This window comes from Molossus molossus, unplaced genomic scaffold, assembly GCF_014108415.1.
Source record: "Molossus molossus isolate mMolMol1 unplaced genomic scaffold, mMolMol1.p scaffold_m16_p_11, whole genome shotgun sequence".
Taxonomy (NCBI): domain Eukaryota; kingdom Metazoa; phylum Chordata; class Mammalia; order Chiroptera; family Molossidae; genus Molossus; species Molossus molossus.
In genome coordinates, this window is record NW_023425346.1 from 81,579,955 (window position 1) to 81,606,654 (window position 26,700).

The 26,700-nt window shown below is 38.1% G+C and overlaps 1 protein-coding gene across 1 annotated transcript in view; it reads right to left on the minus strand.

Moving 5' to 3' along the window:
* Positions 1 to 719: 719 nt before the first annotated feature.
* DYTN (dystrotelin) overlaps positions 720 to 26,700 on the minus strand; it is a 51,987-nt gene continuing 26,006 nt past the window's right edge. The window contains exons 10-12 of the mRNA XM_036253293.1: positions 10,505 to 10,664; positions 7,035 to 7,539; positions 720 to 823 (exon numbers count right to left, since the gene is read on the minus strand). Of these exons, the coding sequence (XP_036109186.1) occupies positions 720 to 823; positions 7,035 to 7,539; positions 10,505 to 10,664 (769 nt within the window). The remainder of the gene's footprint in view (positions 824 to 7,034; positions 7,540 to 10,504; positions 10,665 to 26,700) is intronic.

Sequence of the window (26,700 nt, forward strand, 5' to 3'; positions counted from 1 at the left end):
TAACTAAAATATAATATACAATCAGGAAATTGGTCCACACCAGTTTATTCAGATTTCACCAGTTATGAGTGCACTCAGTTGTCTGTGTGTGCATGTTTAGTTTCCTGTAAGCTTATTCTCTAGCAAGAGCAACCAGATAGAAAATAGTTATCAATTCAGTAATTTCAATGATATTAGAAAAGACAGTTGCACGAATTCATGTAGATCACACACTTGAATATTACTTCCAACATTTTTAAAGTAAGAATGGCCCTCTACTGGAAACTCAGCCTCTTCTTTCCATTTCCCTTGACCACTCCTCACTCCCAAAGGCTTTTCTTAAAAAAAAAAAATTTTTTTTAAATCCTCACCTGAGGATACTTTTCCATTGATTTTTAGATAGCGTGAAAGGGGGGGAGTAAAGGGGGGGGGAGAGAGAGAGAGAGAGAGAGAGAGAGAATCAGTTGCCTCCACATCCGAATCTACAACCCAGGTATGTGCCCTTGACTGGGAATTGAACCCGTAACTATTTGGTCTGTAGGCCAATGCTCTAACCACTGAGTCAAACCAGCCAAGGCCCAAAGGCTTTACTTTTAAGAACTAAGACAAAGACACATGGGTAATGAAGTTGAAAAATAAAACTTTCTTCATGCTTTACAGGAGACTTAATTCTTTCAGTACAGATTTTGAAAATAACATTTTGTCATCAATCCAAGGAGCCTTTGAGACTGGAATGCTTTTCACTTCAAGTTGGGCAAGGTGATTTGATCCACAAGGGCAGAGAAGGCCCTGCTCACTCGCTCAGCTCCACGATACAGGTCCATGTTCACTGAAGACTGAGGATCTGAAATCATCAAGCAGGAGAGCCCTTCAGAGAAGGTATCTGTAGGTTCTCAAGCTGATCTTTATAAAGCTATAGAGTAGGGAAGAAACAGAATCCATCTTCTTCTCAGTTCCTGATGACAATGCCTTTTCTCTAAACTAGCTAGCAAATGAGATGGCTATTATTTATCAGGATCAACTACTAATCCAACCAGGTTCTCAAAAGGCATTTTCCCATGACTCCAAGCACAAATCTGAGCAGTCAGAAAGCCACTCACTCTAGAGCAGGGTTCCCAGACTCTGGTGTACATCAGGATCACTAGTGGAGTGTTAGAAAAGGTTGCTGATTCCTACCCAGAGTTCTGATTCAGTATATATGATGGTTAATTTTATGTGTCAGCTTGATTGCACCGAGGTGCCCAGATATTCTGAGAGTGTCACACACTATTCTGGGTGTGTCTGTGAGGGTGTTTCTGAATGAGGTTAACGATGAACAAGTAGACGGAATAAAGCAGATGGCCCTCCCTAATGTGGATGGCCCTCACCCAATCAACTGAGGCCTGAATAGAACAAAGTCTGAGCAGGAGAATTTCTTCTGCCTGACTGCATACTAGCTGGGAAGTCAGTTTTCTTCTGCCTTCAGATAGGAAATGAAACATCAGCTCTTCCTAAGTCTTGAGCCCGCCAGTTTTCACACAGGGACCACCCAATGGCTCTTCTGGGTCTCTAGCTTGCTGGGACTTGTCAGCCTCTATAATCACGTGAGCCAATTCTTTAACATAAATCTCTTCCTCTATCTATCCCTCTATCTCCTATAGTGTATCAGGAATGGGACACAAGAAATTGCATTTCTAGTAAGTTCCCAGGTGATACTGATTCTGTTAATCTAGGGACCACTCTTTGAGAATCCCTGCTGTGTAGCTATGGATTCATGGTTTGAGCGGCCCCCTATAATCTGTTGTAATAGGTGTTGTGCTGTACAAAGATCTATAATTTGGCAGTTGCCAACTAAAAGTTTTATTATGCATAATTTTTACCATAAGAGTTCAATTTTTAGGACTTGATCCTACATATTTACATGAGTACAAAGACATTTGTTATAAGAATACTCACCAAAGCATTTTTATGACAATAAAAAATTGGAAGCAACTTAATTACACACTGATAAATAAATTATGGTACATTTATACTGTGGGATATTGTGCCACATCAAAAAAATGACATTGCTCAATGTCTAAGATATTCTGTCAAGTGAAAAAAGCAAAAGTAAGCATAATCTAACTTATGTTGAAAAAGTAAAGACATACATAGATGTAGGTAAGAAGGTTGAAGAAAAACTCACTAAACTCTTAGCACTGGTTACCTCTGCAAAACAGGTAACATGAGTGAGGGACATGATAATGAATTCATTAAAAAAAAACTTTGCTTAGACATTTTAATTTTATAATGAATATGTCATATAAAATTGTTTGTATAATTAATAAAAAAAAATCACAGGCAATGGAAAAGCTTATTTTGTTAGTTACACACCTGAGTTACATGATTTACACTGTAGCTCCATTTTTGCTGTTTTCTGTTGAACCCAAGAGGAGAGGTTTTATACCTTATCTACTCTGTCTATTCTCTAACATCGTTCCAGAATGGCAAGGACCTTGAATACACAGTATTTGATTGCCCGAATAGAAAACCTTGTCCAGAGGCAAACTTATTGTAGGATATTCTGTTTCTCAGCCCACAGTAATAAATATTTAAGACATAGCAATAAAGAAACACGGAAGCAATAATCCATTTTATACATGGGAGTTTTTCTTATTCTTCGGTTGTTTTCTTTTTATTTTAAGCTCCAGTCCCTAGAAATGTTAACACGAGTCAAAGATATGCACCTCACATGTTGTTTGGCATGCATTTGGAATTCAGTACATATAGGGACTGAAGAGCTACAGCACATCGGTGGAAATGTTAGACATACCTGTGAAATCAACATCCAGAGGATATCACATGGAAAAATAATTCACTCGAATGTTACTAAAAATCTCTCTGGTCTTAGAAGGAATCAAGGATAAAAAAGAAGGTTAACAGATCAACAGACATAGAGGTTTAAAGGGTTATGTCGTCTATGATTATCTTTCTGGACCACTGAAATACTGAGCCCATTTTTTTCTTACAATAATTAAACACACCAATAGGAATGAATATCTACTGTGTTAAGACCTGTCCCTTGAGCTCCAGTTGTACACATTGATTGCCACTCCGATATATCCATTTGCATGTCTCTCAGGCAGTTCACACTCATTGTGCTCAGAACGGAACTCTTGATTGGCAGACCTCCGTCTGAGCTTTCCCGGCTCCCCTCCTTGCGATAGTGATCACCATCCGCCCAGGCCAAACCACCACCACTTCTTGCTGAGACTACAACAGGCTTTGCTCAGCCTCTTGTCCTTCTGTAAACCATTGTCCACACCATGCCAGAGTGTTTCAAAAATGTATATCTATCTATTTCAAAACGAATGCCCAGCATCTAACACGACACTTGGCATGCAGTAAATGCTTGATGACTATTTGTTAAATGAAGGAATGAATGCATGCGTGATGAACCAACTAGACATTTTTTTCCACCTTCATGGAAATTTATTAAGGTTTCAGTCCACACTCCTAGGAGTCCTAGGCAACAGTTGAGAAGACTACCTTCTAAATAAGTGAGACAAAGATATAGGGCTGAATGTCTATTTCTGGGGTTGCCAAATTCCTGTTCTTTATTTTCTTACAATTTGCTAAAGTTCAAGCTTCATCTTCTGATTTTTTTAAAACAATAGTTTAGATGTTGGTTCCAGAAGGGGAAGAAAAGAACAGAAATAGTCCTTCAACACCTCCACCCTTAAACAGGCCCCCTAACCCCATCCCTTCGCTCCCTCACTTTCCCTTCTCATCCTTGAAACCTACAGTGGCAAATAGACGGCAAAAAGGGATGGGAGAGAGGTGGGAAAAGGATTTCAGAGCTGTACCCAGGTAATTTTACTCAAAATAGAAGATAATTTAAAGAGAAAGTAAGACTAAAGGATTCTGTCCTTTGTTTTGTCACCACATAAGCAAGTAGTGTCAGACATTCCTTCAACATCTAATCTTTCTACTGAAAATTTGAGCATACTGTTTGCTGCTGATTTTTCAAGTCAACATTTGGAACTTGTAGAGGTTTGGGGAACCCCTTCTACACGTTTTCTTTTCTATTAAGTCTTCATAGGCTCTTTAAATCCTATTATCCTAGATGTTGATACTGAATGACTCTATTCAATTAATATCAGCAATGGCCCCCAAACAGACCATCAGGCTTGCTGTTTTAAGCTTATTAAGCCTTAAGTGATAGAAAGTTCATTTTAATTTTCAAAATGTGTTGACTCCTTAGTACAGCTCCAATCCAAAAGGGTAGTCAGCTACTAGGATAATCACAACATTGGGTGAATACATTGACGCTATCTGAATAAATCTTAGCATATCACAAACAGTAGATCTTTCTAATCTTCTCCCAAACTCCCAAATTAAGAAAAACAACTGGGACAGTAAGATGATCAGAAACTTCCTGCTCTGGGCTGATTCTTCCATGACAGAGATAGAAATAAAACAAAAGTAGCAAATACCTTAATTTCATTTCTTTGCCTTTCCATATCTTTGTTAGTGTGGTTATCATGCTTCTGTCTCTGATTAAGCATGAAGTGATTCTAGTAAGCATGCATAGATTATGCATAAATAATAGAGCGTATTTTTATTTATTTATTTTAATCTTCACCGGGTGATATGTTTTTACTGACTTTAGATAGAGAGGTAGGGGAAGAGAGAGACAGACGGACAGAAACATCAATGTAAGAGGAAAACACCGATGGGTTGTTTCCTGTACACACCCTAACCTGGGATTGAATCTGCAACCTTTTTGGAGTACGGGATGATACTCCAACCATCTGAGCCACCTGGCTTCTAATCCATATTACCAATGCCTAAATAAAATTTGCAAATAGGATCATATTCAATACCAGAGTGAATAAGGATATAAAATTAATAAATATTTGAGTGAAGGATGATAGTGTTTAATAAATGAAAATAGTAGCCATGAAGGTGAACATAAATCTGATACCTAAAAGCCTCAAAGAAATAAGATTAATATAGAATAAATAATACTATAAATAAATCTTATCAATTAGTATGTGCTGAATAATCATGAATTATACAGTACTCCAATAACAGAAAGGGGAAATATGCATCTCCCTGCCTATATCGTAAGCACTTTGGTATAATAATGCACAATTTCCATATAAGTATTTCAGTAGTTCTACTTTGGTTGTAAATGAAAGTAGAGAAAATTTTTTTCAGACATATATTTTTATAATTTCTACATTATTGAATATTGTTAATTGCACTTTTTACATTATTACATCATCTGAATTGAATTGATTTTTTTCATGATTTTCCTTTAATGGTAGACCTTGGTAGATCTGGATAAGTCCTTAAAACATGCATAAATCTTTTATCTTTAGGTTTCAAACTGAACACAGTGTGGGATGTTGTCTTCCAAATATGTGTAGGAGACCTAGTCTACTAGAAATCTGAACTGTGCAAAAGAACAAACTTCTATTTGTTGTGGCTGACCCAGCACAGCATTTTAGAAATCATCAGTTTTCATAAGCTCAATTGGAAAAACAAAAACAAATAATAAAAATGAGATAAAGATATAAAATACTAAATGAATTTCTAAAATAAAAGCCAAATTTTTATGTGAAAATTTTCAAAAAAGCTCAAGTGGATATTAACTTTGCTTTGGATACTTATCACGACCCCAGAGATGTTTACATGGAAGGAGAGTGGGTGGAATCTTGTGTCAGCCTCAGAATCAGGCACTGAGCGTCCCCATCCCGTCTCTGTCTCAGGCAGTGTGAGCATACTTCCGGCATCTCTGTGATCCTGTTTTCCCTAATACAATGATTATAACTCCAGCTCCCTTCACGATAGAGATTCTTAGAATCACCAAATAATTACTCCATTGACTTGACTCTACCAAGTTCAATATCCAGCTGGCATTATGCACCCATTTGTACAGTTCACCAACTCATACGGGCTGACTTGTGTCTTCCTCTCCAAATTCATAAGTTTAAGTTATAGACCCAAGTACCTAAAAATGTGACTCTATTTGGAGACAGTCTTTAAAGAGTAAATTAAGTCGAAATGAAGTTACATGAGTAGTTCCGAAACCACCCTGGAGTGTCCTTGTAAGAACTGGAGATTCGGACAGGGACATGCACAGAGGGAGAGTGATGAGCAAGCAAGAGAAGAGCCACCCACCAGCTAGGGGAGGCCTCAGCAGACACCAGCGCTGCTGACACCGTACCTCAGCCTTTGAGCCTCCAAGACTCTTAGAAAACGTGTGCGCAAAATTTATTTATTTATTTATTTATTTATTTATTTATTTATTTAGCTTAAGTCACCCAGTCAGTCTGTGGTACTTTGTTATGGCAGCTCTAGCAAACTAATATATCAACTCCAATATTTTGAGAAGACCTCCCCTGATGCCAAAACACATGAGAATGTTATTCTTTGTTTTATCCCAAGTTTCTGGATGATTACTACAACATAAAAGATTTTAGGTTTTCTTAAAAAGAAATAGATATTGTTATAGATATTAGTATGTTATGATAACAAAACACTCTATTAAAAAAGACAATGTCATGGCAAAACAGAATAAATTACTATAGCAAAGAAGGATGAGAAAAAAAGAGCCTTCAGAATTTAGCAATGAGTCATAGTTTATGAAGAATATGATGATGATAATGATGGTGCTACTTACAATATAGAAAATTTAACCAATTGTCCTCTAGAAAGAGAGCATAATTCTTATCTCTATTTTAAAATGGTAACATTAGGCTGCCCAGTTATATGTTTTAATACTATAGATAACAATAATTGCAATAAGAAACTAATAAGAATTTATTGAACTCTTGGTATGTGCCAGGTGCTACATTAAAATCTCATATGGTTAATCATCTTTCATGCTCACAAAACCCTATGAATTAGGTAATACTAGAAATCAAGTTCAGAGATGTTACTGATATGCAAAAGATTCACTACTCTGACTGGTGATGAATTGTGCTTACAAGGTGAATTGTAGCTATTGAACTAATGTTATAAAATAAAGTGTTTTAAAAGGCATTTTAAAAGGCCATCACTATCTCTATTGATGGTGAAAACCTTACCTGATGGCATTTCTAGAGTGAAGGTATCCATAAGTTTTGATAATAATTCTTGCAGTTCCTCTTCTTCTAGCTCATCCTTTTCCTCTTGGGTGTTAACTCTCTCTTTCCTTTCCATGGATGCCAGAGTAGGACTGTTTATTTCAGTGGGAGCAGTCTGGGGGACGTCCTGCAGCAGTCCTTCCTGAGAACTGGTTGGGGAGCTAAAGATTTGCTTGGAGATTGCTTGTACTTGGTTTTGTGCCTTGGGGCTTTGCGTTGACCTTGGCTGCAAAATGCCCTCCGCAGATCCTGAATTTGGTAGAGCGTGCTCTGCTTTTGCTTCACTTCGCTGACTTTTGTCAATCACAGTGGGGTTAGGAAGAGATTCCCATTCTGGACCATTGACATAGGCATTTTTGTTCTGGGAAGAATCTTCTTCCTTCCAAAACCTTTCAGCCTTTCCATGGTCACTGTTGGAAATCATATTCTGACAGGAAGAAGATGAATGGAGTGGCTGCAACATTACCTGGTGGGAAAAATCTTTATGAAGAAATTTATATTTATCTTACTTTTTTTTTTTTAATAGAGCAGGAGGGAGAGAGGGAGGAAGAGGGAGAGAGAAACATCGATGTGAGAGAGACACATCGACTGGTTGCCACCCACACAACCTTAACCGCGGTCGGGGACAAACTACAACCAAGATACATGCCCTTAGTGGGAACCAAACCCAGGTCTCTCTGGATTGCGGGCTGACACTCTAACTGCTGAGCCAAACCAGCCAGGGCTTATCTTACTTTTTAAAGTAAATACATTAAATTTTAATATTCCAATAGGAAATTTTAATGCAAGATTTTTTTTTCTGCTCTGTAAATACATTAATTTTATTTTATGCTGTTAATTCAATATCAACCTAAAACTGTCTACAAAAGTTAAAAAAGCCCAGTTATTAAAATATCACAGAAAATAATCACAAGAAATTTGAAAAATTCTAAGTTCTAGAAGCTCAGATTCTAAAAACATAATAAGAAATTTCTGAAAACATCAGCCTATATTGAGTTGATAGGTTAAAAAGTCTTATTATAAAACATGTTCATGACCCATCTAGGGAGGTATGTTGTGCGGGGTTTCATGATAATCCATAGGTACAAAATTTAGGGGATGTGTTCCCTACAAGCACTGTTCTCCAAGTGGGGGCCACAGACTCCTGGAGGTTTTTGAGAACCTTTTAGAAGGCCACGAGGTCGAAATTATTTGCACAATGATACTTAGATGTTATTTGCCTGGTCATTGTGTTGATATTTGCAATGAAGGTGCAAAATCAAGAGTAGGTAAAGCTATCAGTACCACAAATCAAGGCAGTGTTACCAAACAGTGTTAGTCGTCATGCTATTTGTCACCATGCACCTGCGGTTAAAAAAAAAAAAAGCCAGTTCTATTTAAGAATATCCTTGATGGCGTAGCAAAAATTTTTAATTTTCTTAATAACAACACATCGTCTTAATATTGTCTGTGAAGAAATGGGAAGTATGCATAAAACACTTCTGACATTTCCTGAAGTACAAAAAATGCCTCTTGTGTGGAAGAATTACTTACAGACGATGCTATTCAGACTTGGGTATTTGGCAAACACCTCAAAGATGAATGAAATGTGACTGTCATAGTAAGGAAAACAGTTGACAATTATAACAGATGAGCTTTTAAGCAAAAATTAGAATTTTGGAAAACTTGCATCTATCTCCATGAGCTGGCTAGTTTTCCAATTTTTTTTTTATCCTCATCTGAGGACATTTTCCCATTTTTTGTTCAGATAGAGTGGGAAGGAGAGAGAGAGAGAGAAACATCGACATGAAAGGGACACATCGAGTGGTTGCCACCCACGTGACCCAACCAGGGCTGGGGACAAACTGCAACCGAGGTACATGCCCTTAGTGGGAACTGAACCCAGGTCTCTCTGGACTGCAGGCCGACGCTCCAACCGCTGAGCCAAACTGGCCAGGGCAGTTTTCCAATTCTTAAAGACTTTTCTGATGAGATTAGTGGTGATATTAATTAATATGATTTTTTTTTTGCCTTGTATAATGAAATGGGTGAGTATAAGGAAGTTCAGCATAGCTCCGTGAACTTCCAAATGATCAATGTGTGATGCTACAGAATCACGCGTGGGTAGAAGATTCATTCAAAGAGCACAAGAGAACATTTTATTTTAGTGGAGTGGAGTTTAAAATAGATATGGTTTCAGATTCAATATTGCAACTATCCTTTAAGAAATAGTATCATGTTTTGGTGCAGTATCAAAGATCTCTAATTATCTGAAAAGTTTGTTAAAACACTCTCTTTTTTAACTGCAAGTTTGTGTGGAGCCAGATTTATTAATATAGTTCAACCAAAACATCTTGCAACAGATTGAATGCTGAAGCAGTCATGAAAGTCCAGCTATCTTTTGTTAAGCCAGATAATAAAGAGATCTATACAAATTATAAAATGATGCCACTCTTCTAAGTTTTTAAAAAAATATGTAGTTACTGTTTAAAATTGTTACATATATAATAGATTTATTCTTTTCATTTTTATTTTATTTTATTTTATTTTAATCCTCACCCAAAGATATGATTATTGATTTTAGAGGGAGGGAGGGAAAGAGAGAGAGAGAGAGAGAGAGAGAGAGAGAGAGAAAGAGAGAGAGAGAGAGACCTCGATTGCTTGCCTCCCATATATGCCCTGACTGGGGATCACACCCAAAACCTAAATATGTGCCCTCATCAGGAATTGAACCCACAATCTTTTTGGTGTATGGGATAATGCTCCAACCAACTGAGCCACCGGCTGGGCTATTATTTTCATTATTAAATTAGTTAATACATTTATTTTTAATCTATGGCTCAGTTTTCTTTTTAATTTTTAAAATTTATTGATTTTAGAGAGAGAGGAAGGAAGGAAGAAAGAGACGGAGAGAGACAGAGAGAGAAACATTGATTTGTTGTTCTACTTATTTGTACATTCATTGGTTGCCTCTTGTGTGTGTCCTGATGAGAGATCAAACCTGCAGCCTTGGCGAATCTGGACGATGCTCTAATCAACTGAGCTACTCAGCCAGGGCCTCCAGGGCTCAGTTTTGATTTTGAATATGGTAAATAGTGATAGATATAACCCCCAAAATCTCCTCAGGAATCCTAAAACCTTTTAAGAAGGTAAAAGGATTATGAGACCAAAAGGTTTAAGAATGAAAGCTGTAAAGAACCACTTTGCCCCTGGGCTATTGTTTCTAAATGGTGTGAATACTCTTCCCTCCCAATGGCACTACCTTCACAAAGGGGGAGGATACAGTCTGGAGGATAAAAGCTGGAGTTGGTCAGGGTATGAGAGAAGAGGGAAAGGGAGGAGGCTGATTAAAGTGAGATGCAAAGCTTCAGGCTGCAGCCCTGCCTTGACCAGAGGATTCGAGGTCAGACTGTCAGATGGTCCAGATGGCCAGGGTTTCTCACATTTGATACCTGTAAATCCTGTCCCATTTGCTGTAGCTTGGTCCACAGACTGTTTTGGTTGGCTGTAAGTTCGTGAATCTTTGTTTCAAATCTGCAACTTTTTTCTTCCTGGGAGGTGTGCATGGCTTGCAACTTGTCTTTGTATCGGTTTAACTGCTTTTTAAGGAACCTGGAAAAATACAAGTCTGAGTAGGTTGAAGGGGCAAGAGGCTAGCGGACTAAGTCCAGGCGTGAGTAGGGAGATGTACTCCAGGTCCCCTTCGTGGGAGACAATGTCGGGAGGCCTGTGCCTTGACTATTACCTGACATTGATCAATACTGTTTTAACTGTTTGTTCACCATGTACAGCTGCCCTTGGGTCTATTATGTACACGATTCCACTAAGAATTTCATTGGCTTTGAGAGGTCATAGAAAATCATCACGCCTTCATCAGATACTCAAATATTTAACACTGACTTTATTCATTATCATTTGGTCTAGAAATACTCCATGTAGGACAGGATACATGTCATGGCTAAACACCTAACACGTGACCGAGACCACAGGGAGGAGGCAATGATGCAATGCAATCCATGAATCATATGTCTGTTTCGGCTTCTCTTCCTAAGTCTAGTTGTTCATCGGTTTAAGGAGGAACCAAGTAGGCAGCGTAATTCTTAAGGCAGATCATGTCACTCTTATGCTCAAAAACCTCCAGTGGTTCCCCTCTTATTTAGAATGAGCCGAAGTCCTGGCAGAGGTGGACATAGCCGACAGGATGGTCAAGACCCTCTTTCCCCTTTTGAGTCCCTCTCTGCTTTCTCCGCTCACTCCCTGCCCTGTACCAGGCTCTTGGTAACTCTGAGAACACACTGCGTGTTCTCCCCCCAGAGTCTGCTCTTCTGGCCCCTCTGTCTGGAAACTTCTTTCCCTCAGGCTCTTGCTGGGCCCACTCTCTTCTCTTAAAATCTTTGCTCACCACCATGTTTTTAGAGAGGCCATTCTGACTACCCCACTTAAAATTACAAATCAGAGCCCCCAACCTCTGCTCCAGCCCCTCCCATCCCCTTCCCTACTTTATGTGTCCTTATGGCCTTTTGTGATTGCTACAGAGTGTGAGTACATCTTAGATTTTGATTTAGTCTTCAAACTTCTGGACAGTCACATGACATGACACGCAAACTGTTTTACTTGTTATTTTACTTATATATGGTTTTCTTTACTTCTTAATAACTCTTATTCTCTCTTTATTCTGGCCATCTATTTTTTTCTACTTTGCTTGTTGCAATATTCTCAGACCGAGGCCTGAAATAGTCCCTGTTAGAGTACGTGCACAATTAAAAGTGTCTTTCTAAAGTAGAATCTCATTCTTTGATCAGTGCTGTTGGCATATTTATTAAATTTGGAGAAATGGGCTCTCTGGTGGGAAACGCAACATTTTTCAGTGTTAGAGCCTTTGAAATTTCTGCTTGCTCTAGATCTTGGAGAGGTCTTGGAGTTTCACCAGAAACAAGCATTTCTAAGGCTAGCCTTCAACCTTCTGGGCAGTCATGCTCAGGAGAAAAGGGAGTCCGGTTCTAAAATCCTGTATCATAATTGAAGTTTCAAATATATCTTTAAGATGGGTTTTTCAGGAAGGAGTCGACCTAGAGATTTGATATTGCAGCCAATTCAACATTCTCAAAAGGCCTCTCTAACAGTGTTTTCTGTACTTAAAGTGTTGTGCTTGTTATGACCACAAGTGATACAGTTTCTCTTTCTCCCATGTTGTCCCTGCTCCTGTCCCCTCCTCCTCTCTGGACCATCCTCCACACACAGATGGAAGACAGGCACCCCTTCCTTCCACAGTCCAGGTGCAAGTTGGCAAAGCCCGATCTGAAGTATAGTTCTTTTCTTACTTCATTTTGTTTTTTTAAGGGTAAATTCTCTTGTAGAGTTTTTGGTGAATAATTTACCTGTAACCAGCAACTGGGAACCCAGTACATTCCAGGCAAATATTCACGGTTAACAAACAATTCAGACTATTTGAGAAATAATTCCTTTCAAATGATTTAAACTCTGCCTTTCTAAACTTTAAAAATTTTTATCTGTAGTTCTGTTTTCTCGAGTTAAAGAGCTTGAACGTCTCATGTGATGGGCCTTCGAATAGAACACAAACACTGCCAAGCCCAGCGACTCATGCACGGAGCAGTGAAACATTTCTTTCCTTGATCAGCACTTAGCAGAGGACAGAGTAATAAATAGGTAACTAATGATTGAATGATTCTTTTTTTTTTTTTTTTTTATCTTCACCCCAGGACATTTTTGCATTTATCTTTAGATAGAGCAGGAGGGAGAGAGGGGGGAAGAGAGAGAGAGAAACATTGATGTGAGAGAGACACATTGACTGGTTGCCACCCACACGACCCCAACGGGGCCCGGGACAAATTGCAACCAAGGTACGTGCCCTTAGCGGGAACCGAACCCGGGACTCTCTGGTCCGCAGGCCGATGTTCTAACCACTGAGCCAATGTTCTAACCACCGAGCCAAACCGGCCAGGGCTGATACTCTTTCTTTTAATGTTGTCTGAGTTGCCTTTTAAATGATCAGTGACACAATGTTGGCTGTTATTGAACTTACAGTTAACTATATATCTCAGGTCTTTTGCGCACTATTTGTTCTGAACCCGGCCCTCTAATTGTAGGACTTGCTTTTAATTCCTTAAAATTTGGTCATTATTAATTGCCCCAATGTTCCAGACTGCCACATCTTAATGAGCTGAGATTGTCATTCCACTATTGTCTATGCCATTTGGTATCACTGTCACACACAATTGAGAGGCGTGCCCTCAACTATTTTATCCAATTTATTGGTAAAAATAATAATGCAGACAGAAACATGGATAAAACCTTCACACAGATTTATTCATCAGTCAGCCTCACACTTTGGTATACTTTATGCTGATAAATACCTTGCTAGAGACCAATGATATATTTAGTGGGGTATTAATTATATAAAAGGCAATAACCTAGTTTAAAATAGTTTGAAATAATTGTTTTAAGAATTAAGTTTTAAAGAATTAAATTTAAAATTTTTCTTTCTTTTTCTACATTTTAAATTTCAAAGTTGCCTTTTTATTGCTATACTACTTTCCTTAATTTTATTTCTAATTCCTCTTTCTTATACCACAGAAAAGATTAAAATTGCTTTTAACATTTGAATCATTAAACTACTTTGAAAGTGTTATTAAGCTGCTGTTCATGAGATATCACAGATTTTTTTAAATGTCCTTTATCTTTCATACATGTATATTATGAAGCACATCTCTTCATATACATGCATAATTAGCAATATATTGAGTATCTACTAAATACCAAACATTGTGCCTAAAAATAAGTCTTCCCTCAGGGGGAACTTCCTACTGAGGATCAGGAATTCTGTCTTCTATAGGAACGACAGCAGGAATTTAAGGAATAATTAGCCCCTGAGACACAATAAGAAGGTAGACAGTTTCCAGCAAATGTAGTAAACCTGGTAGAAAGTTAGATGCTGCTGGAGGGAGTGTACTGACTTCTTTAGAAGCAGGGGAAACACACACACAAGACATACACAGAATCACACTTTTCTGAAAATGCTTAACCAATTTTCAAGGAATGCAATCACAACTCAAAACTTAATTTAATTAGCCAGTTGATTTTTGTTATGCTTAACTACTCAAATAGAGACAAAGCCCTCCTTTTACCTTCATACTGAAATCATAGAATTTTTCTGTTTAAGAAATGCCTTTTTAATTAAAAAACAAAAACAAAACAAATCATGGGAAAATCTTTGTAGAAACATTTTTAATAAAAGCAAGAAGAAATGCTATTGAGTTGTGTCCATCAGTATTTGTACACGTGTGTGGTTCCTACCTTCGTTCCTTGTGGAGAGCATCAATGTACTCATGAGTCCTCCACAGTTCATTCCTAATGCTCACTATGGTCTAAGGAAGAATAAATAGAAAAAATAAGTTTTGAGTTTGAATTTAATCCACGTTCCTGAAATTTCATCATAAGAACATGATATATAAAAAAGTAGTCTAAAAAATAAAATAAAAAAGTACAGTCTATTACAAAAAATGACTAATATTTGGGTTTCTGTCCATATACATGATGCGTCTAAATGTTCATACGCTCAAAGTACGATTACACAATGTCATTTTTACGTAAGTTTCCTTTAAAAAGATTTAAACATAAAAAAGAGTTTTAGATTTTAAAATTCAGTTACAATAGCCTTTTGCTCAAGTTAAGTTGCTGTCCAGAACATCGCCTTCCCGAAAGGCATCTACAGAAGTGGTTGGGTCACTTTCTTTCTCTTGGCTCAAGAAAGCTTTCACTTCTATCTTCCACCTTCTACTTAAACTTTCTTGTCCCCCCCCCCCCCCCATGCCTGCGCGGATGTACTTAGAGTCCTCCCTTCTCTTTGAATTCACCACGTCTCTTTGAGGTCATAATGGTCAGCTCAGCTGTCATTGAGAATTTTCCCACAAAACCGTGTCTCTCACATCACATTGCAACCCAAGTGCAAGTGCTGACCTGACCCAGGCCGGCGCAGGCTACTGGGGCACCATGTACCAGCCTCTGGCTCCGCACATCTGGACTGGAGATTGGATTTCATTACTCTACATTCAGAAGCAGCTGCGGCTACACTCCACGGCCTTCTCCCAATAAAATTTTTTCAGCAAACGGATTAGAGATGCTTCTTGATTTTTTAAAAGTGTATGTTCTGCAAATACTTAGTCATGCATGCATTTTAATTTTATTTTTTTCTTTATTGATTTTAGAGAGAGGAAGGGAGAGGGAGAGAGAGATAGAAACATCAATGAGAGAGAATAGCAATTGACCACCTCCTGCACGCCCCACACTGGGGATCAGGCCCACAACCTGGGCATGTGCCCCTGACCAGGAATCGAACCGGCGACCTCTTGGTGCATGGGTCAACACACAACTACTGAACCACACCGGCCCGGCCATGTATGCATAGAATAAAGTCTGCAAAGGTATATCTCAAACTGATTTCTTCTGGGGAACCAGGGACCAGACCTGGGTTGGGAATTGTGGTTGAGAAGGACTTTACCTGTAATATTTTAACTTTTTATAAGACAAACTGAATCAGGTCTTATTTATATTATTAAAAATGCTTTAAAAAAAAATCAAAGAAAGAGTGCAGCAACTTTAACAATGAAAAACAGGTGTAAGGGAGTAAAAGGAAAATAAAATAAAGGCGGAAAACCAAAACAGCAAAACCTTTAAAAAAATGTTTCCCTCAGAACAAATCCACGTTAAAGTGAAAAGACACTGCGCTGTGAAAATGGCTTTCCTTCCTCTGTTCTTCGAAGCGAGAAAACAGCAGGTTTTCCTGTGTGCTCACACACGGAGTTCCAGCTTTGCCCAGTGCTCCAGCAGGGGGCGATGCTGGGCTGAGTGGCTCCGTGTGCACCTGCTGACCGCGCAGGCGCACAGACCTGAAGGAACACCCTACAGGTGGCCGCACAGGCCGCACGTTCCTGGGTGGTCACAGGTCTTGCTCCCCACCCACACTTCTGCCAGAACAACTGCAATATGGGAACTCCCATTTCCGTTTGAGGACTGAAGCATTTCAGATGATCACATGTCGAAGACCTGCCTTAGGAGCAGACTGTACTGATTACAGTGATTGAGGGAAAGGCAGGTACACATGGGAGGACAAATAAACAACTAATTGAAAACATGATAAAGTATCTGTAGAATGTACACTTAAGAAAAAAAAAAAACAGCCAACAACCAAGAAGCATTTCTAATTCCTTTGTTGAAAAATTTTCACTGGGATTTTTTTTTTTTTTAAGTTTCTTCCCTCATCTTATTTTTCTTCCAGCTCCCTCTCTCATCTCTTCCCTTCTAAAACTCCTGAACATTTTTCTTATGCATGGATGAACGAATTTCTCCCTACTTTTTAATAACATCAAATCTTATGATATGGCATTGCGAGTTTCAGGCCCTGTGGACAGAAGAATGCTTTAGCTATAAGTTATATTTGGAAGCTTTGGGCAGAGCCTTCACATCTAGGGACACTGGAATAACTTAAAGATATCAAAGTTGAATGCAGTTTACCTTTTGGATGTAGACCAAGGAACCATCCCCTCAACGTTAAACTTTGACCTCTAAGGCAGTGAAGAGTACAGTACATTAGCTGCATGTCAAAGGTGGCATGTGCGGCTGGGGTTACAATTGCCCACTCTTTGAGGGCAACAGGTAAGAGAAAATTCATGTTGCTCAACCTCATGTAAATGAGGAGAGATTTTGTGTCTCCCTAAGAATGTCACTATTGAAAAAAGCGAAGGGATTAAAAAGTACTAATTGGTTGTCACAGAATAGTCACCAGGATATAAAGTACAGCATAGGGAATTTAGTCAGTAATATTGTAATAACTGTGCATGGTGTCAGATAGGTACTAGATTTATTGGGGTAATTGCTTCCTAAATTATATATTTTGAATGACAACTGTAATTAAAAATTATTTTTTAAAATAGAAAAAAAAAGAATGTCACTATTGAGCCTCTAAAACATGCCACAAACAAACACTACAAATTACACTATAATTAATCTTGTGTATTACTATTGCCATTAATCCATAGTTCTTAACTGAAGAGAAACTATAGTATACAACATACTTTATTTTTGCAAATAGCAGATAAACTTGATCTATTCTACTCTTCAGGAAAAATTATGCAATTGGTTATACTAAATAGGCCCAAAATTGACAGATAGTTATGTATTTTGAGACTATTATAGGTTTTCTTAACAGACGACTGGATTATTCTGATACAAATGTTACTTTGTTCTTTTGGAGTAAAAGTTGAGCACATTTAAGTTGAATTAAGTAGAAATTGGAAGCTTTGAAAAATGAACAAACTAATAAGTTTTTAACTAATTTTTGAAAATCTTGAAGTAGATACTTTCTCAAGAAAATTAAATGATCAAAGTTAACTGAAGAAAGCATGAAGAGACTATTAAGCTTGAAGAAACAGAAAAATGTATTTAAATGTTATGAAGGGTCCAGTGTCCTAGGGTTTTACTCTTGAATTCTGGCAATTGTTAAATAAATAGTATTTATGTAAAATAAATTGTTTTAAAGACAAGAAAAGTTGAAAATAACTAGTTGCTTAATGTGACCACCAAAACTCAGATGCTCAAAACTGAAAAAGATAGTATTGAGAGAGAGAGAGAGAGAGAGAGATGATTCTGACTTGTATGTTGTAATTCTAAATTTAAAAAAAAGGGGGCAAATCAAATTTAAAGTGGATTTAAAGTCTAATCCACTACAAACAAATACAGCTTTTAGTTCCAGCAATGCCAGGGATGTTTACTCTCAGGGACTCTGTTTGTTAATGCAATACTTCCAATAAGGGAAAACATGGGATAATTTCAGTGGATGCTAAAAAGGGATTTTAAATAAATAAATTCAGTGACTTCTGATTGCATACCAAAACACTTTTAAAAAGAGGAAAAGAAAACGACTTCCTCCTCTTTGGAAAGAATCTCAAATCAACAACTAACACCATATTCTTCAATGGAGAAACACTAGGGAAATGCCCCCATAAATTGAATCCTATTTAGGATAAAATAAGCTGCACCATCATCTCTTGCATTACTCATATTATTCTGAAAGATCTGGAGTCTTTCAGGAATAAAGACATGAAACAGAGTTAAGAGGTGTAAGTGTTGTACAGAAAGACCAAAACATCTTTTTTTCCCCAGATCACTTAATTGTCTATCTAGAAGCAAGAGATTCAAACTAAACCAACTTTTGAAATTATTAGGAGAGTTCAGAAATGTTTCTCTTTAAAAGATAACTATTCAAAAATCTATAACTTTTCAATATGCCATCACCAATAATTAAGAAAAAGATACAAATGGAAAAGGCCTTTATGCACAATAGCAACAACGAACATAAGAAATCCAGGGCCCTGGCCGGTTTGGCTCAGCGGTTAGAGTGTCGGCCTGCGGTCCTGAGAGACCTGGGTTCAGTTCCCGCTAAGGGCGCGTACCTCGGTTGCAGTTTGTCCCCGGCCCTGGTCGGTTGTGCGGGTGGCAACCACTCGATGTGTCCCTTTCACGTCGATGTTTCTCTCTCTCTCTCTCTGTTCCTCTCTCTCCCTCCCACTCTACCTGAACAAAAAATGGAAAAATGTCCTCGGGTGAGGATAAAAAAAAAAAAAAAAGAAAAGAAATCCAGGGAGCCCTCAGTGAGAAACATAGAATAATAGGAAGTCAGCTTATCTTGGAATACTGACAGGATCCAGTGTGCCCAGGATGCCAAGGGGCCGCTGAGAACAAAGACAGCAGCTTGAACTAGCACAAAGTTCTGAGAGTGCATTGAGGAAAACATATGTCTGTCTGTCTGTCTGTCTGTCTATCTATCTATCTATCTATCTATCTATCTATCTACCTGTCTGTCATCTATCTACCCATCCCACAACTCAACAGCAAAACCTCAAATAATCTAACTTAAAAATGAGCAGAAAATCTGAATGGACATTTTTCTAAAGAAGACATACAAATGGCCAATAGGTACATGAAAAGATGCTCAACGTCACTAATCATCAGGGAAATGCAAATCAAAACCACAATGAACTATCACCTCATACCTGCTAGAATGGCTACTATAAAATGACAGAAAATAACAAATGTTGGCAAGGGTGTGGAGGAAAGGAAACCCTTGTGCACTGTTGGTGGAAAAGTAAATCGGTGCAGCCACTCTGAAAAACAGTATGGAGGTTCCTCAAAAAATTAAAAATCAAACTATCATATGATAGGAACAAAAAAAATAACTTGAAAAGAGATCTTTACCCACTATTCATTGCAGCATTATTATAATAGCCAAGACACAGATGCAGCCTAAGTGTCCATCTATTGATGAATGGATAAAGAAAACATGATCTTTATTTATGATGTATTATTACTCAGCCATTAAAAAGAAGAAAAGCTTACCATTTGCAACAACGTGAGTGGATTTTGAGGACATTAAGTGAAATAATTCAGACAGAAAAAGACAAATACTGTATCATCTCATTTATATGTGGATCAATTAAAAAAAAAAACTAAATAAAAAACTGAGCTCTTAGATAACAGAGACCAGACTGGAGGTTGCCGGAGAAGTAAGGTGAGGTGGGGGGTGGGGTGTGAATTGGGTGAAAGTGGTCAAAAGGTATAAGCTTCCCTTAGAGTCCCAGGGATGTAAAGTACAGCATGGTGACTCCAGTTAGTGATATTGTATTGTATATTTGAAAGTGGCTAAGAGAGTAGATCCTAAAAGTCTCGTAGTAAGAAAATTGTAACTGTGGATGGTGATGGATGTTAACTAGACTTATTATGGTGAGCATTTTTCAATATGTACAAATATTGAATCATGTTGTACACCTGAAGCTAATATAATGTTATATGTCAATTCTATCTCAATTGAAATAAAACAAGAAAAAAAAAAGAAACTATCAACATCGGGTTACTTCGTAAATAATCCCATATGGCCTAAATTGATGGTGTGAAAAAATCATAAAAAAATGCAATTTGAATAGAAAAAGTATAATATATAATAAAGAGAAAACTTGTTCTATAATGTGTTAATGGTATCATAAAGCTAGAATAATTCAAATAGTATTCATACATAAAAATAAAATTAAAAGCAACTGAACCGAATAGATAGCAGTAAAAGACATTCTAAAATGGTGAGCATTTTATTTTATACTAAAGGAACCACTACACAGAAGTAAAAAAAAGAAAAAGATATATTTAAGATTAGAGAAAATTGGCTATTTCAGTAAAAAGTAGAAGTAGGAGGAATACCCTGACTTCTTATCATTCATCAAAATAAAAGGTAGACTTAAACATTAAGATGTTGAAAATAATGAAACCATGTTAAAGCAAATACAGCTAAGAAGTCATTTAATTTCTTAATGGAGAAAATTTTCCAAGCATAAAACTGTGATAACAGAAAAGATAGATTATATATTCATAAGAATTGAAAATGTCTAGATAGCCAGGCACATTATAAATAAGACTAACAAGAAAATAATTATGAAGACAGGCTTCCCATAGTTAAACTTAAGTTTTTAAAAGTTCAAGTACATTAATAAATCAAACTGATGCCTCAGTAGAAATTGGCAGAGGTCACTGACAGAAGCCAAAAAATAATTGCCCTCTAAACCATGTGGAGAAAAAGAAGTTTCATCTCATAAAATGAACACAATATAAAACATGGTAATAGTCAGTATTAGCAAGGATCGAATGAGATGGTTACTTGAATTTCCTGGGAGTGTAATTTGGTAGTATATCCTTTCCAAATATCAATTTTGTAATAAGTAAGAAGAGTTTTACAAATGTTCCCACCCTCATTTAATGATTCCACTTTAAGAAATATTCTAATGAAATAATTGGGCAACCATGTACAAAGAATAATGTACAAGAATTTCAATAGTAAAATTTTTAAAGATAGCAAAAAAAATCAGAAATAACCCAAATATCCAATAACAGAGAAGGTGTTCAATAATATTAAGTCCATTTAAATAAAAATTATACAACCATTAAGATGTTTTTGAAGAATTGTAATGGCAATGGAAATGCTCACAACATGACTTACATTGATAAAGAACTACATAATCAATACATTTTATGGTATGATATAAACTATATTAAAAAGTTAGTAGGGAAGAAAGTATACCAAAATATTAACAATGGTTATATTATGGATTGATTGCAATTTTAACTTTGGTCTTTGTTCTTTTACGACTTTTCCAAATTTCCTATAATATGTAGCGCTTTATGACTGAAGTTAAAAAGTTATTTTAAAAATATGTTCCTACATTTTTCCTTGACCACAAGATGAATAGGAACATCTTGAAAATATTCCCCAAACTAAAGGAATGATTCATTGAATCTGATTGCATCATTACAAAATGATCCAGATCAATTGTGCCTTAACAACGGTCCCTGTCCCTTTCGGACTCACCTGATGATGTGGACTGCTGTCATCCGTTTGTTGAGCCCGAGACATCCTTTGGCATATTTGTTTGGAGGCCTTCGTGGCTGCTGTTTTCACTGGGCCAAGGGGACTTACATACATTGGTACTTTAGAGCTATTGTATTGGATGGAGAGCCTGTTATAAAGGAGAGTTTTATGAGGGGTTGTAACAATTTTTAATGATCAGGCATGACATCGAGGAGAATCTTAGAAAATGTTAAATCAGATATTAAATTTAACATTTAAATAATAGCAATAAAATAGCCCAACTTTTTTCTCTGTGCTCTTTTCCAACTACTCAGTTGATAGTCAATTAGCTAATAATAGGATCGGAAATCCCTCCCCCCCAGCCCCGACAATCTAGAAATAAGAATGCAGACATTCAGTGACAACTACAGGAAATCCCCAGGTCATCTCGTCCAGGTCAGATACTAGGGGTTCTAAGTGTGTTTATTATGTTGTATATGAAACAACATAGAATAGAGCAGACTAGTCTAAGGTCAAATTTTATGTAATTCCATTTAGTTTCATTCCTTTATTCAAAAACTATTTAAAGCCTCTGACCGTCTTGAGTTATTGTAGATTAAAAAAGATTTTTAAAGAAAGCAGAGACCTCACATCTAATAACAGATAAACATACAATCATTTTTTACATAATGTGATTCTTTCTACAGAATGCAAGGAGAGTTAGGAAAATAAGCAATTATTCTATAGTACATTTAACTATTTGTTAAGGGGTGGGCATTTGGGGTAGAAAAGCAGGGTAACATGTAACTTCTTTGTCATACATCTTGTGAATGGCAGACACTATTCCTTCCCCACCTGAGATCAGTTTTAATACTGGGGGGGGGGGGGGGGCGGCAGCACTATTTCCTGTACTCATACAAATATTTACAAACATCAAAATATATATTGAATTTGTTTTTGAACCAAAATTGGCTTTAGTCCACACACATTATTCAGCCTCTTGCCTTTTTTCTCTTAATGTCTGATGGTGAATGCCTTCTAGTATAATAAAGAGGCTCTAAAATTGGTTCTTGAGTAGATTCATTATGTTCTGTTCTATGTCTGTATCATACACGTTCCACCATTTTTCCGCCAGTGAACCAGGAGCCTGTTTCTGAGCCATTACCTTGTCCTCGCATGCTATGATATTTATCCTGATTTCCTATGTAGAGTTGCTTTTATTCCTATAAGACAGTTCCAGAAGTGGGTCAAGGTCCAAATCTCGTGTATATTTTCATGTGGAGTAGATGCCACTCTTCTAAAGGCAACCCCTGCACATGTGCACTGGACCCCATCCCTCTGGACTGCTGAGGGGATCGCTCCCACAATTCTTCCCCCTTGCGCCAAATCATCAAGTGTTCTACAAAATCATCCAGGCATGTTTGCAAGTGACCAAGAAAGCATTTTGTGAGTAGTGGTTTTAGGGGTTACAAATACATTTTTGTGAGCAGGTGAATTTATAAATATGGAATCTGAAAATAATGAGGATCAATTGTATTAATTTTGGAGCATGGACATGTTAATACTGGTGTCTTCCTTTTAGGAATTTGGTGTGTTCTGTATTTGCTCAGGTTTTATATTCTGTACTCAGTGAATTATTAGAGTTTTCTTTACATAGATAGATCTTTTATTTTTTTGTGCATCTTTTTTTTTCTAGTTATTTTTTTAAAATATATTTTAGAGACATTGTAAAGGGGATTTTTATAAAACATCTAGCTATTTCTAGTATAGCAACGAACAATTAATTTGTGCAAATATATTTTATTTTTCACCATTCAAAGCCTATTAATTCTAGTAGTTTTTGCTAGAGTTACTTTCTTGGAGCTTCACAATCATAGCAGCTGAAAATGGAAGTAATTTTTTCTGTTCCTTTTCATTGTTTTAATTTTATTTTTTATTATGTTTGTAAGAACTTCCCCAAATATTTAATAACAGTGGTGATATTTGGTACCTAGCTTTCAATTATGTTTTCATAAATAAAAATATTCTCAATGTAAACTATTACGTGTAAAGTAACTGAATCCACATCCAAAGGGAGGAGGGTTATTATCATGAAGAATATTTGCTGAATCAATAGATGGTTCCCGCTAGGGGCACGTACCATTGGCAAAACTATTAATCTCTTAGAAGGCAGTCAGCACTACTAGGTCAACTTAGATACTAAGGTTGTGTTTCTGTCTATTGTCACATTGTAAAACAGTAATATTTCACATTCATTTCTTCTCATTAGTCACTGATCAGCATTGCCACACTCGTCAATATCTAGGCTAAACTGAAAATTATTACCTCAGAATTTTACTTTGGAGAACAACTCAATTGCACTTGGTAAAGAGAGAATAACACATTGACATTTAAAGAACCTTTAGCTTGGCATAGTGCTTGCCATTCCTTTCCTCCTCGTATCTCCACAAATACCACTCTGGGAGCAGGAAGGACAGGTTATCTGTATTGTCAGGTGAAGAAACTGAGTCATAGATATGTGAAGTGGCTTTCCCAAGGTCACACATACAGATGTCTGAGGACAAGGTTTCTGTGTATCTGTCCCAAGCTCAATCAAACCTCATCATCTTCCAATGCTGGGTAATTATTCTTGCAACACTCTTTCACGCTTCATTCTAAGAGCTTATAACCCACCTTGTCTACCACCATCAGTCTCTTAATCATGCATCCATTCATTTTATTATTCATTCATTCAGTCAGTCATTCAACAAACACTTATTATGCATTCATCATATTCAGACATTGTTATAGGTTCTGGCAATACAACTGAAAACAATAAAAGGCTTTTCTGCTTTGAGCTTACATTTTAGCAAAAAAAAAAAAAGTAACATATATAGGATGTCAGATATTGACCAAGTGCTTTTTAAAAAATCCTAGTAAAGCAAAGGAGGAGGAGTGAGTGCCAGAGTAAAGACAGAGGCTGAAATATTAAATAGGAGCCAGTGAAGGCCCTAAGGGTGAGATGACAACTGAGCAAAGACCTTTTGTGAGCCTTTAGGAGGTGAGGAGTCAAGCCATTCAGGGAGGTGGTCTATAGGTACCAATTCTTTAAAGTAAAAGTTGAAGTTTTAAGAGAAGGGGATCTGGCTTAGTCTTATGGGGAAGAGGGAGGAATCAGGGCTGGAGAAACAAGGTGGGGGCTGGGGCACAGAGATGAAATAGAGAGGTTATCAGGGTAGTTCAAATATGCAGGACTTTTTTAAATCACGCTATAATTTTTAGTGTTTAGCTTAAAAACAATGGAAAGATAATGTAGGGATTTAAGGCATGGGTGTTTGAAGGAGACAGCATGTGAAAAATGTAATCATATCTGTGTTTTTAAAAGATGAGTCAGACTTCAGTGGTCAAAAGAAATGCAATTAAGATTATGGCTCTTGACTTCGGGTCAAGATGAAGGTGTAGGTAAATGTGGTATCGCCCACAACCACATCAAAATTACAGCTGAACTACAACACAACCATCATTCAGAACCGCCTGAAATTGAGCTGAATGGAAGTCCTACAACTACAGAATTAAAGTAGCAGCCACATTGAGACTGGTAGGAGGGCGGAGGTGGACGGGCTGGTCCCACACCCACATGTGGCAGATAAAAATCAGGACACCTCGGCTGGGAAGGTCCTCCCTGAGGACTGAGGGGTCCCCATCTCACACCAGGTGCCCTGCTCAGGGTTCCAGTGTCAGGAAGACAAGTCCCCATCACTTCTGGCTGTAAAACCAGTGGGAACTGAGGCAGGCGGAGGCTGTTGGAACCCCAGAAAGTTCCTCTTATAGGGCCCGTGCACTGATTTACTAAGATTTGCTCTCTCTAGACTAGGAGGGAAGGCAGTTTGAGGGGTGCAAGAGACATACAGGGAAGAACTGAGCTCTTTGGCCTCGGGACAAGGGCTGGAGAGATGGCTTTCTCCTGGATAGATGTGCTGGCAGAGGCTGATGTTCCTTTGATGAGCCCTTCCCTCACAAGACAGGCAGATTGCCACCAATCTGGGACTCCAGAAACCTGGCTCACACTGTTTGCCCCACCCTGGTGATTCCTGGAGGCCCTGCCCCACCCAATTTCTGGGCCCACCCTAGCTGTTTGCAAAGGCTTTACCATAGGACTGGCCTGTCTTGGATCTTGCTTCAGTTTCCTGAAATCTCTCGAACAAGCAGCATCTGGTCTCAGCAAGCCCCATACCTCTCATTAAGTGGCCCCAGGCCTGACACTAGGAGCAGCCAGCCTTGGTTTACAACTTGGCTTTTCCTGGGCACCTCCAAGCCCAGCGCAAGAAGCAGCCTTCTGCAAGTCACTTTGTAGCTTATGCCAGGTGGCCCTGGATAGAACACAGGCAGTGGTTGGCCTTGCCCCAGAATAAGCACACCCAGTGGACAGCTTCAGACCACATTGAAACACCACCACCCAACCACCTCCACAAGTGACACACTCAATGAGCAGACTCAGTGGGTACAAGAGCCCTGATGAAGTAAGTCTTGCTCTGTGTGGTGGGCCCCTTACACAGCTGATCCTCCAAGGTAGTCAGAAGCCAGTGGTCAGTGGGCACAGTCAGTCCTTGCAGCTGATCAGCCTGAATACATCCCTCCCACTGACGTGCCAACAGCAATCAAGACTCAATTGCAACAGAAACGTGTACAGTCCACACTAGGAGTGCACCTCGAGTGCCCAGCTGGGGTAATCAGGAAAGCTGTGTTACTGGATCCTACAGGACACCTACAACAATAGGCCACCCTACAAAGCCTAGGAGACAGCAACTCTACCTAATTCATAGAAACAATCACAGGGAAGCAGCCAAAGTGAGGAGAAAAAGAAATGTTCCAAATGAAAGAAAAGAACAAAACTCCAAGAAAGGAATTAAACAAAATGGAGATAAGCAATCAATCAGATGCGGAGTTCAAAACACTGGTTATAAGGTTGCTCAAGGAACTTGATAAGACCTTCAAGGAATTTAGTGAGACATCAACAATATAAAAAAAAGGACCAGTCAGAAATGAAGGATGAACTAACTGAAACAAAGAATAATTCACAGGGGCCTGCGGTCCTGAGAGACCCGGGTTCGGTTCCCGCTAAGGGCATGTACCTTGGTTGCAGTTTGTCCCCGGCCCTGGTTGGTTGTGCGGGTGGCAGCCACTCGATGTGTCCCTTTCACATCGATGTTTCTCTCTCTCTCTCTCTCTTCCTCTCTCTCTCCCTCCCTCTCTACCTGAACAAAA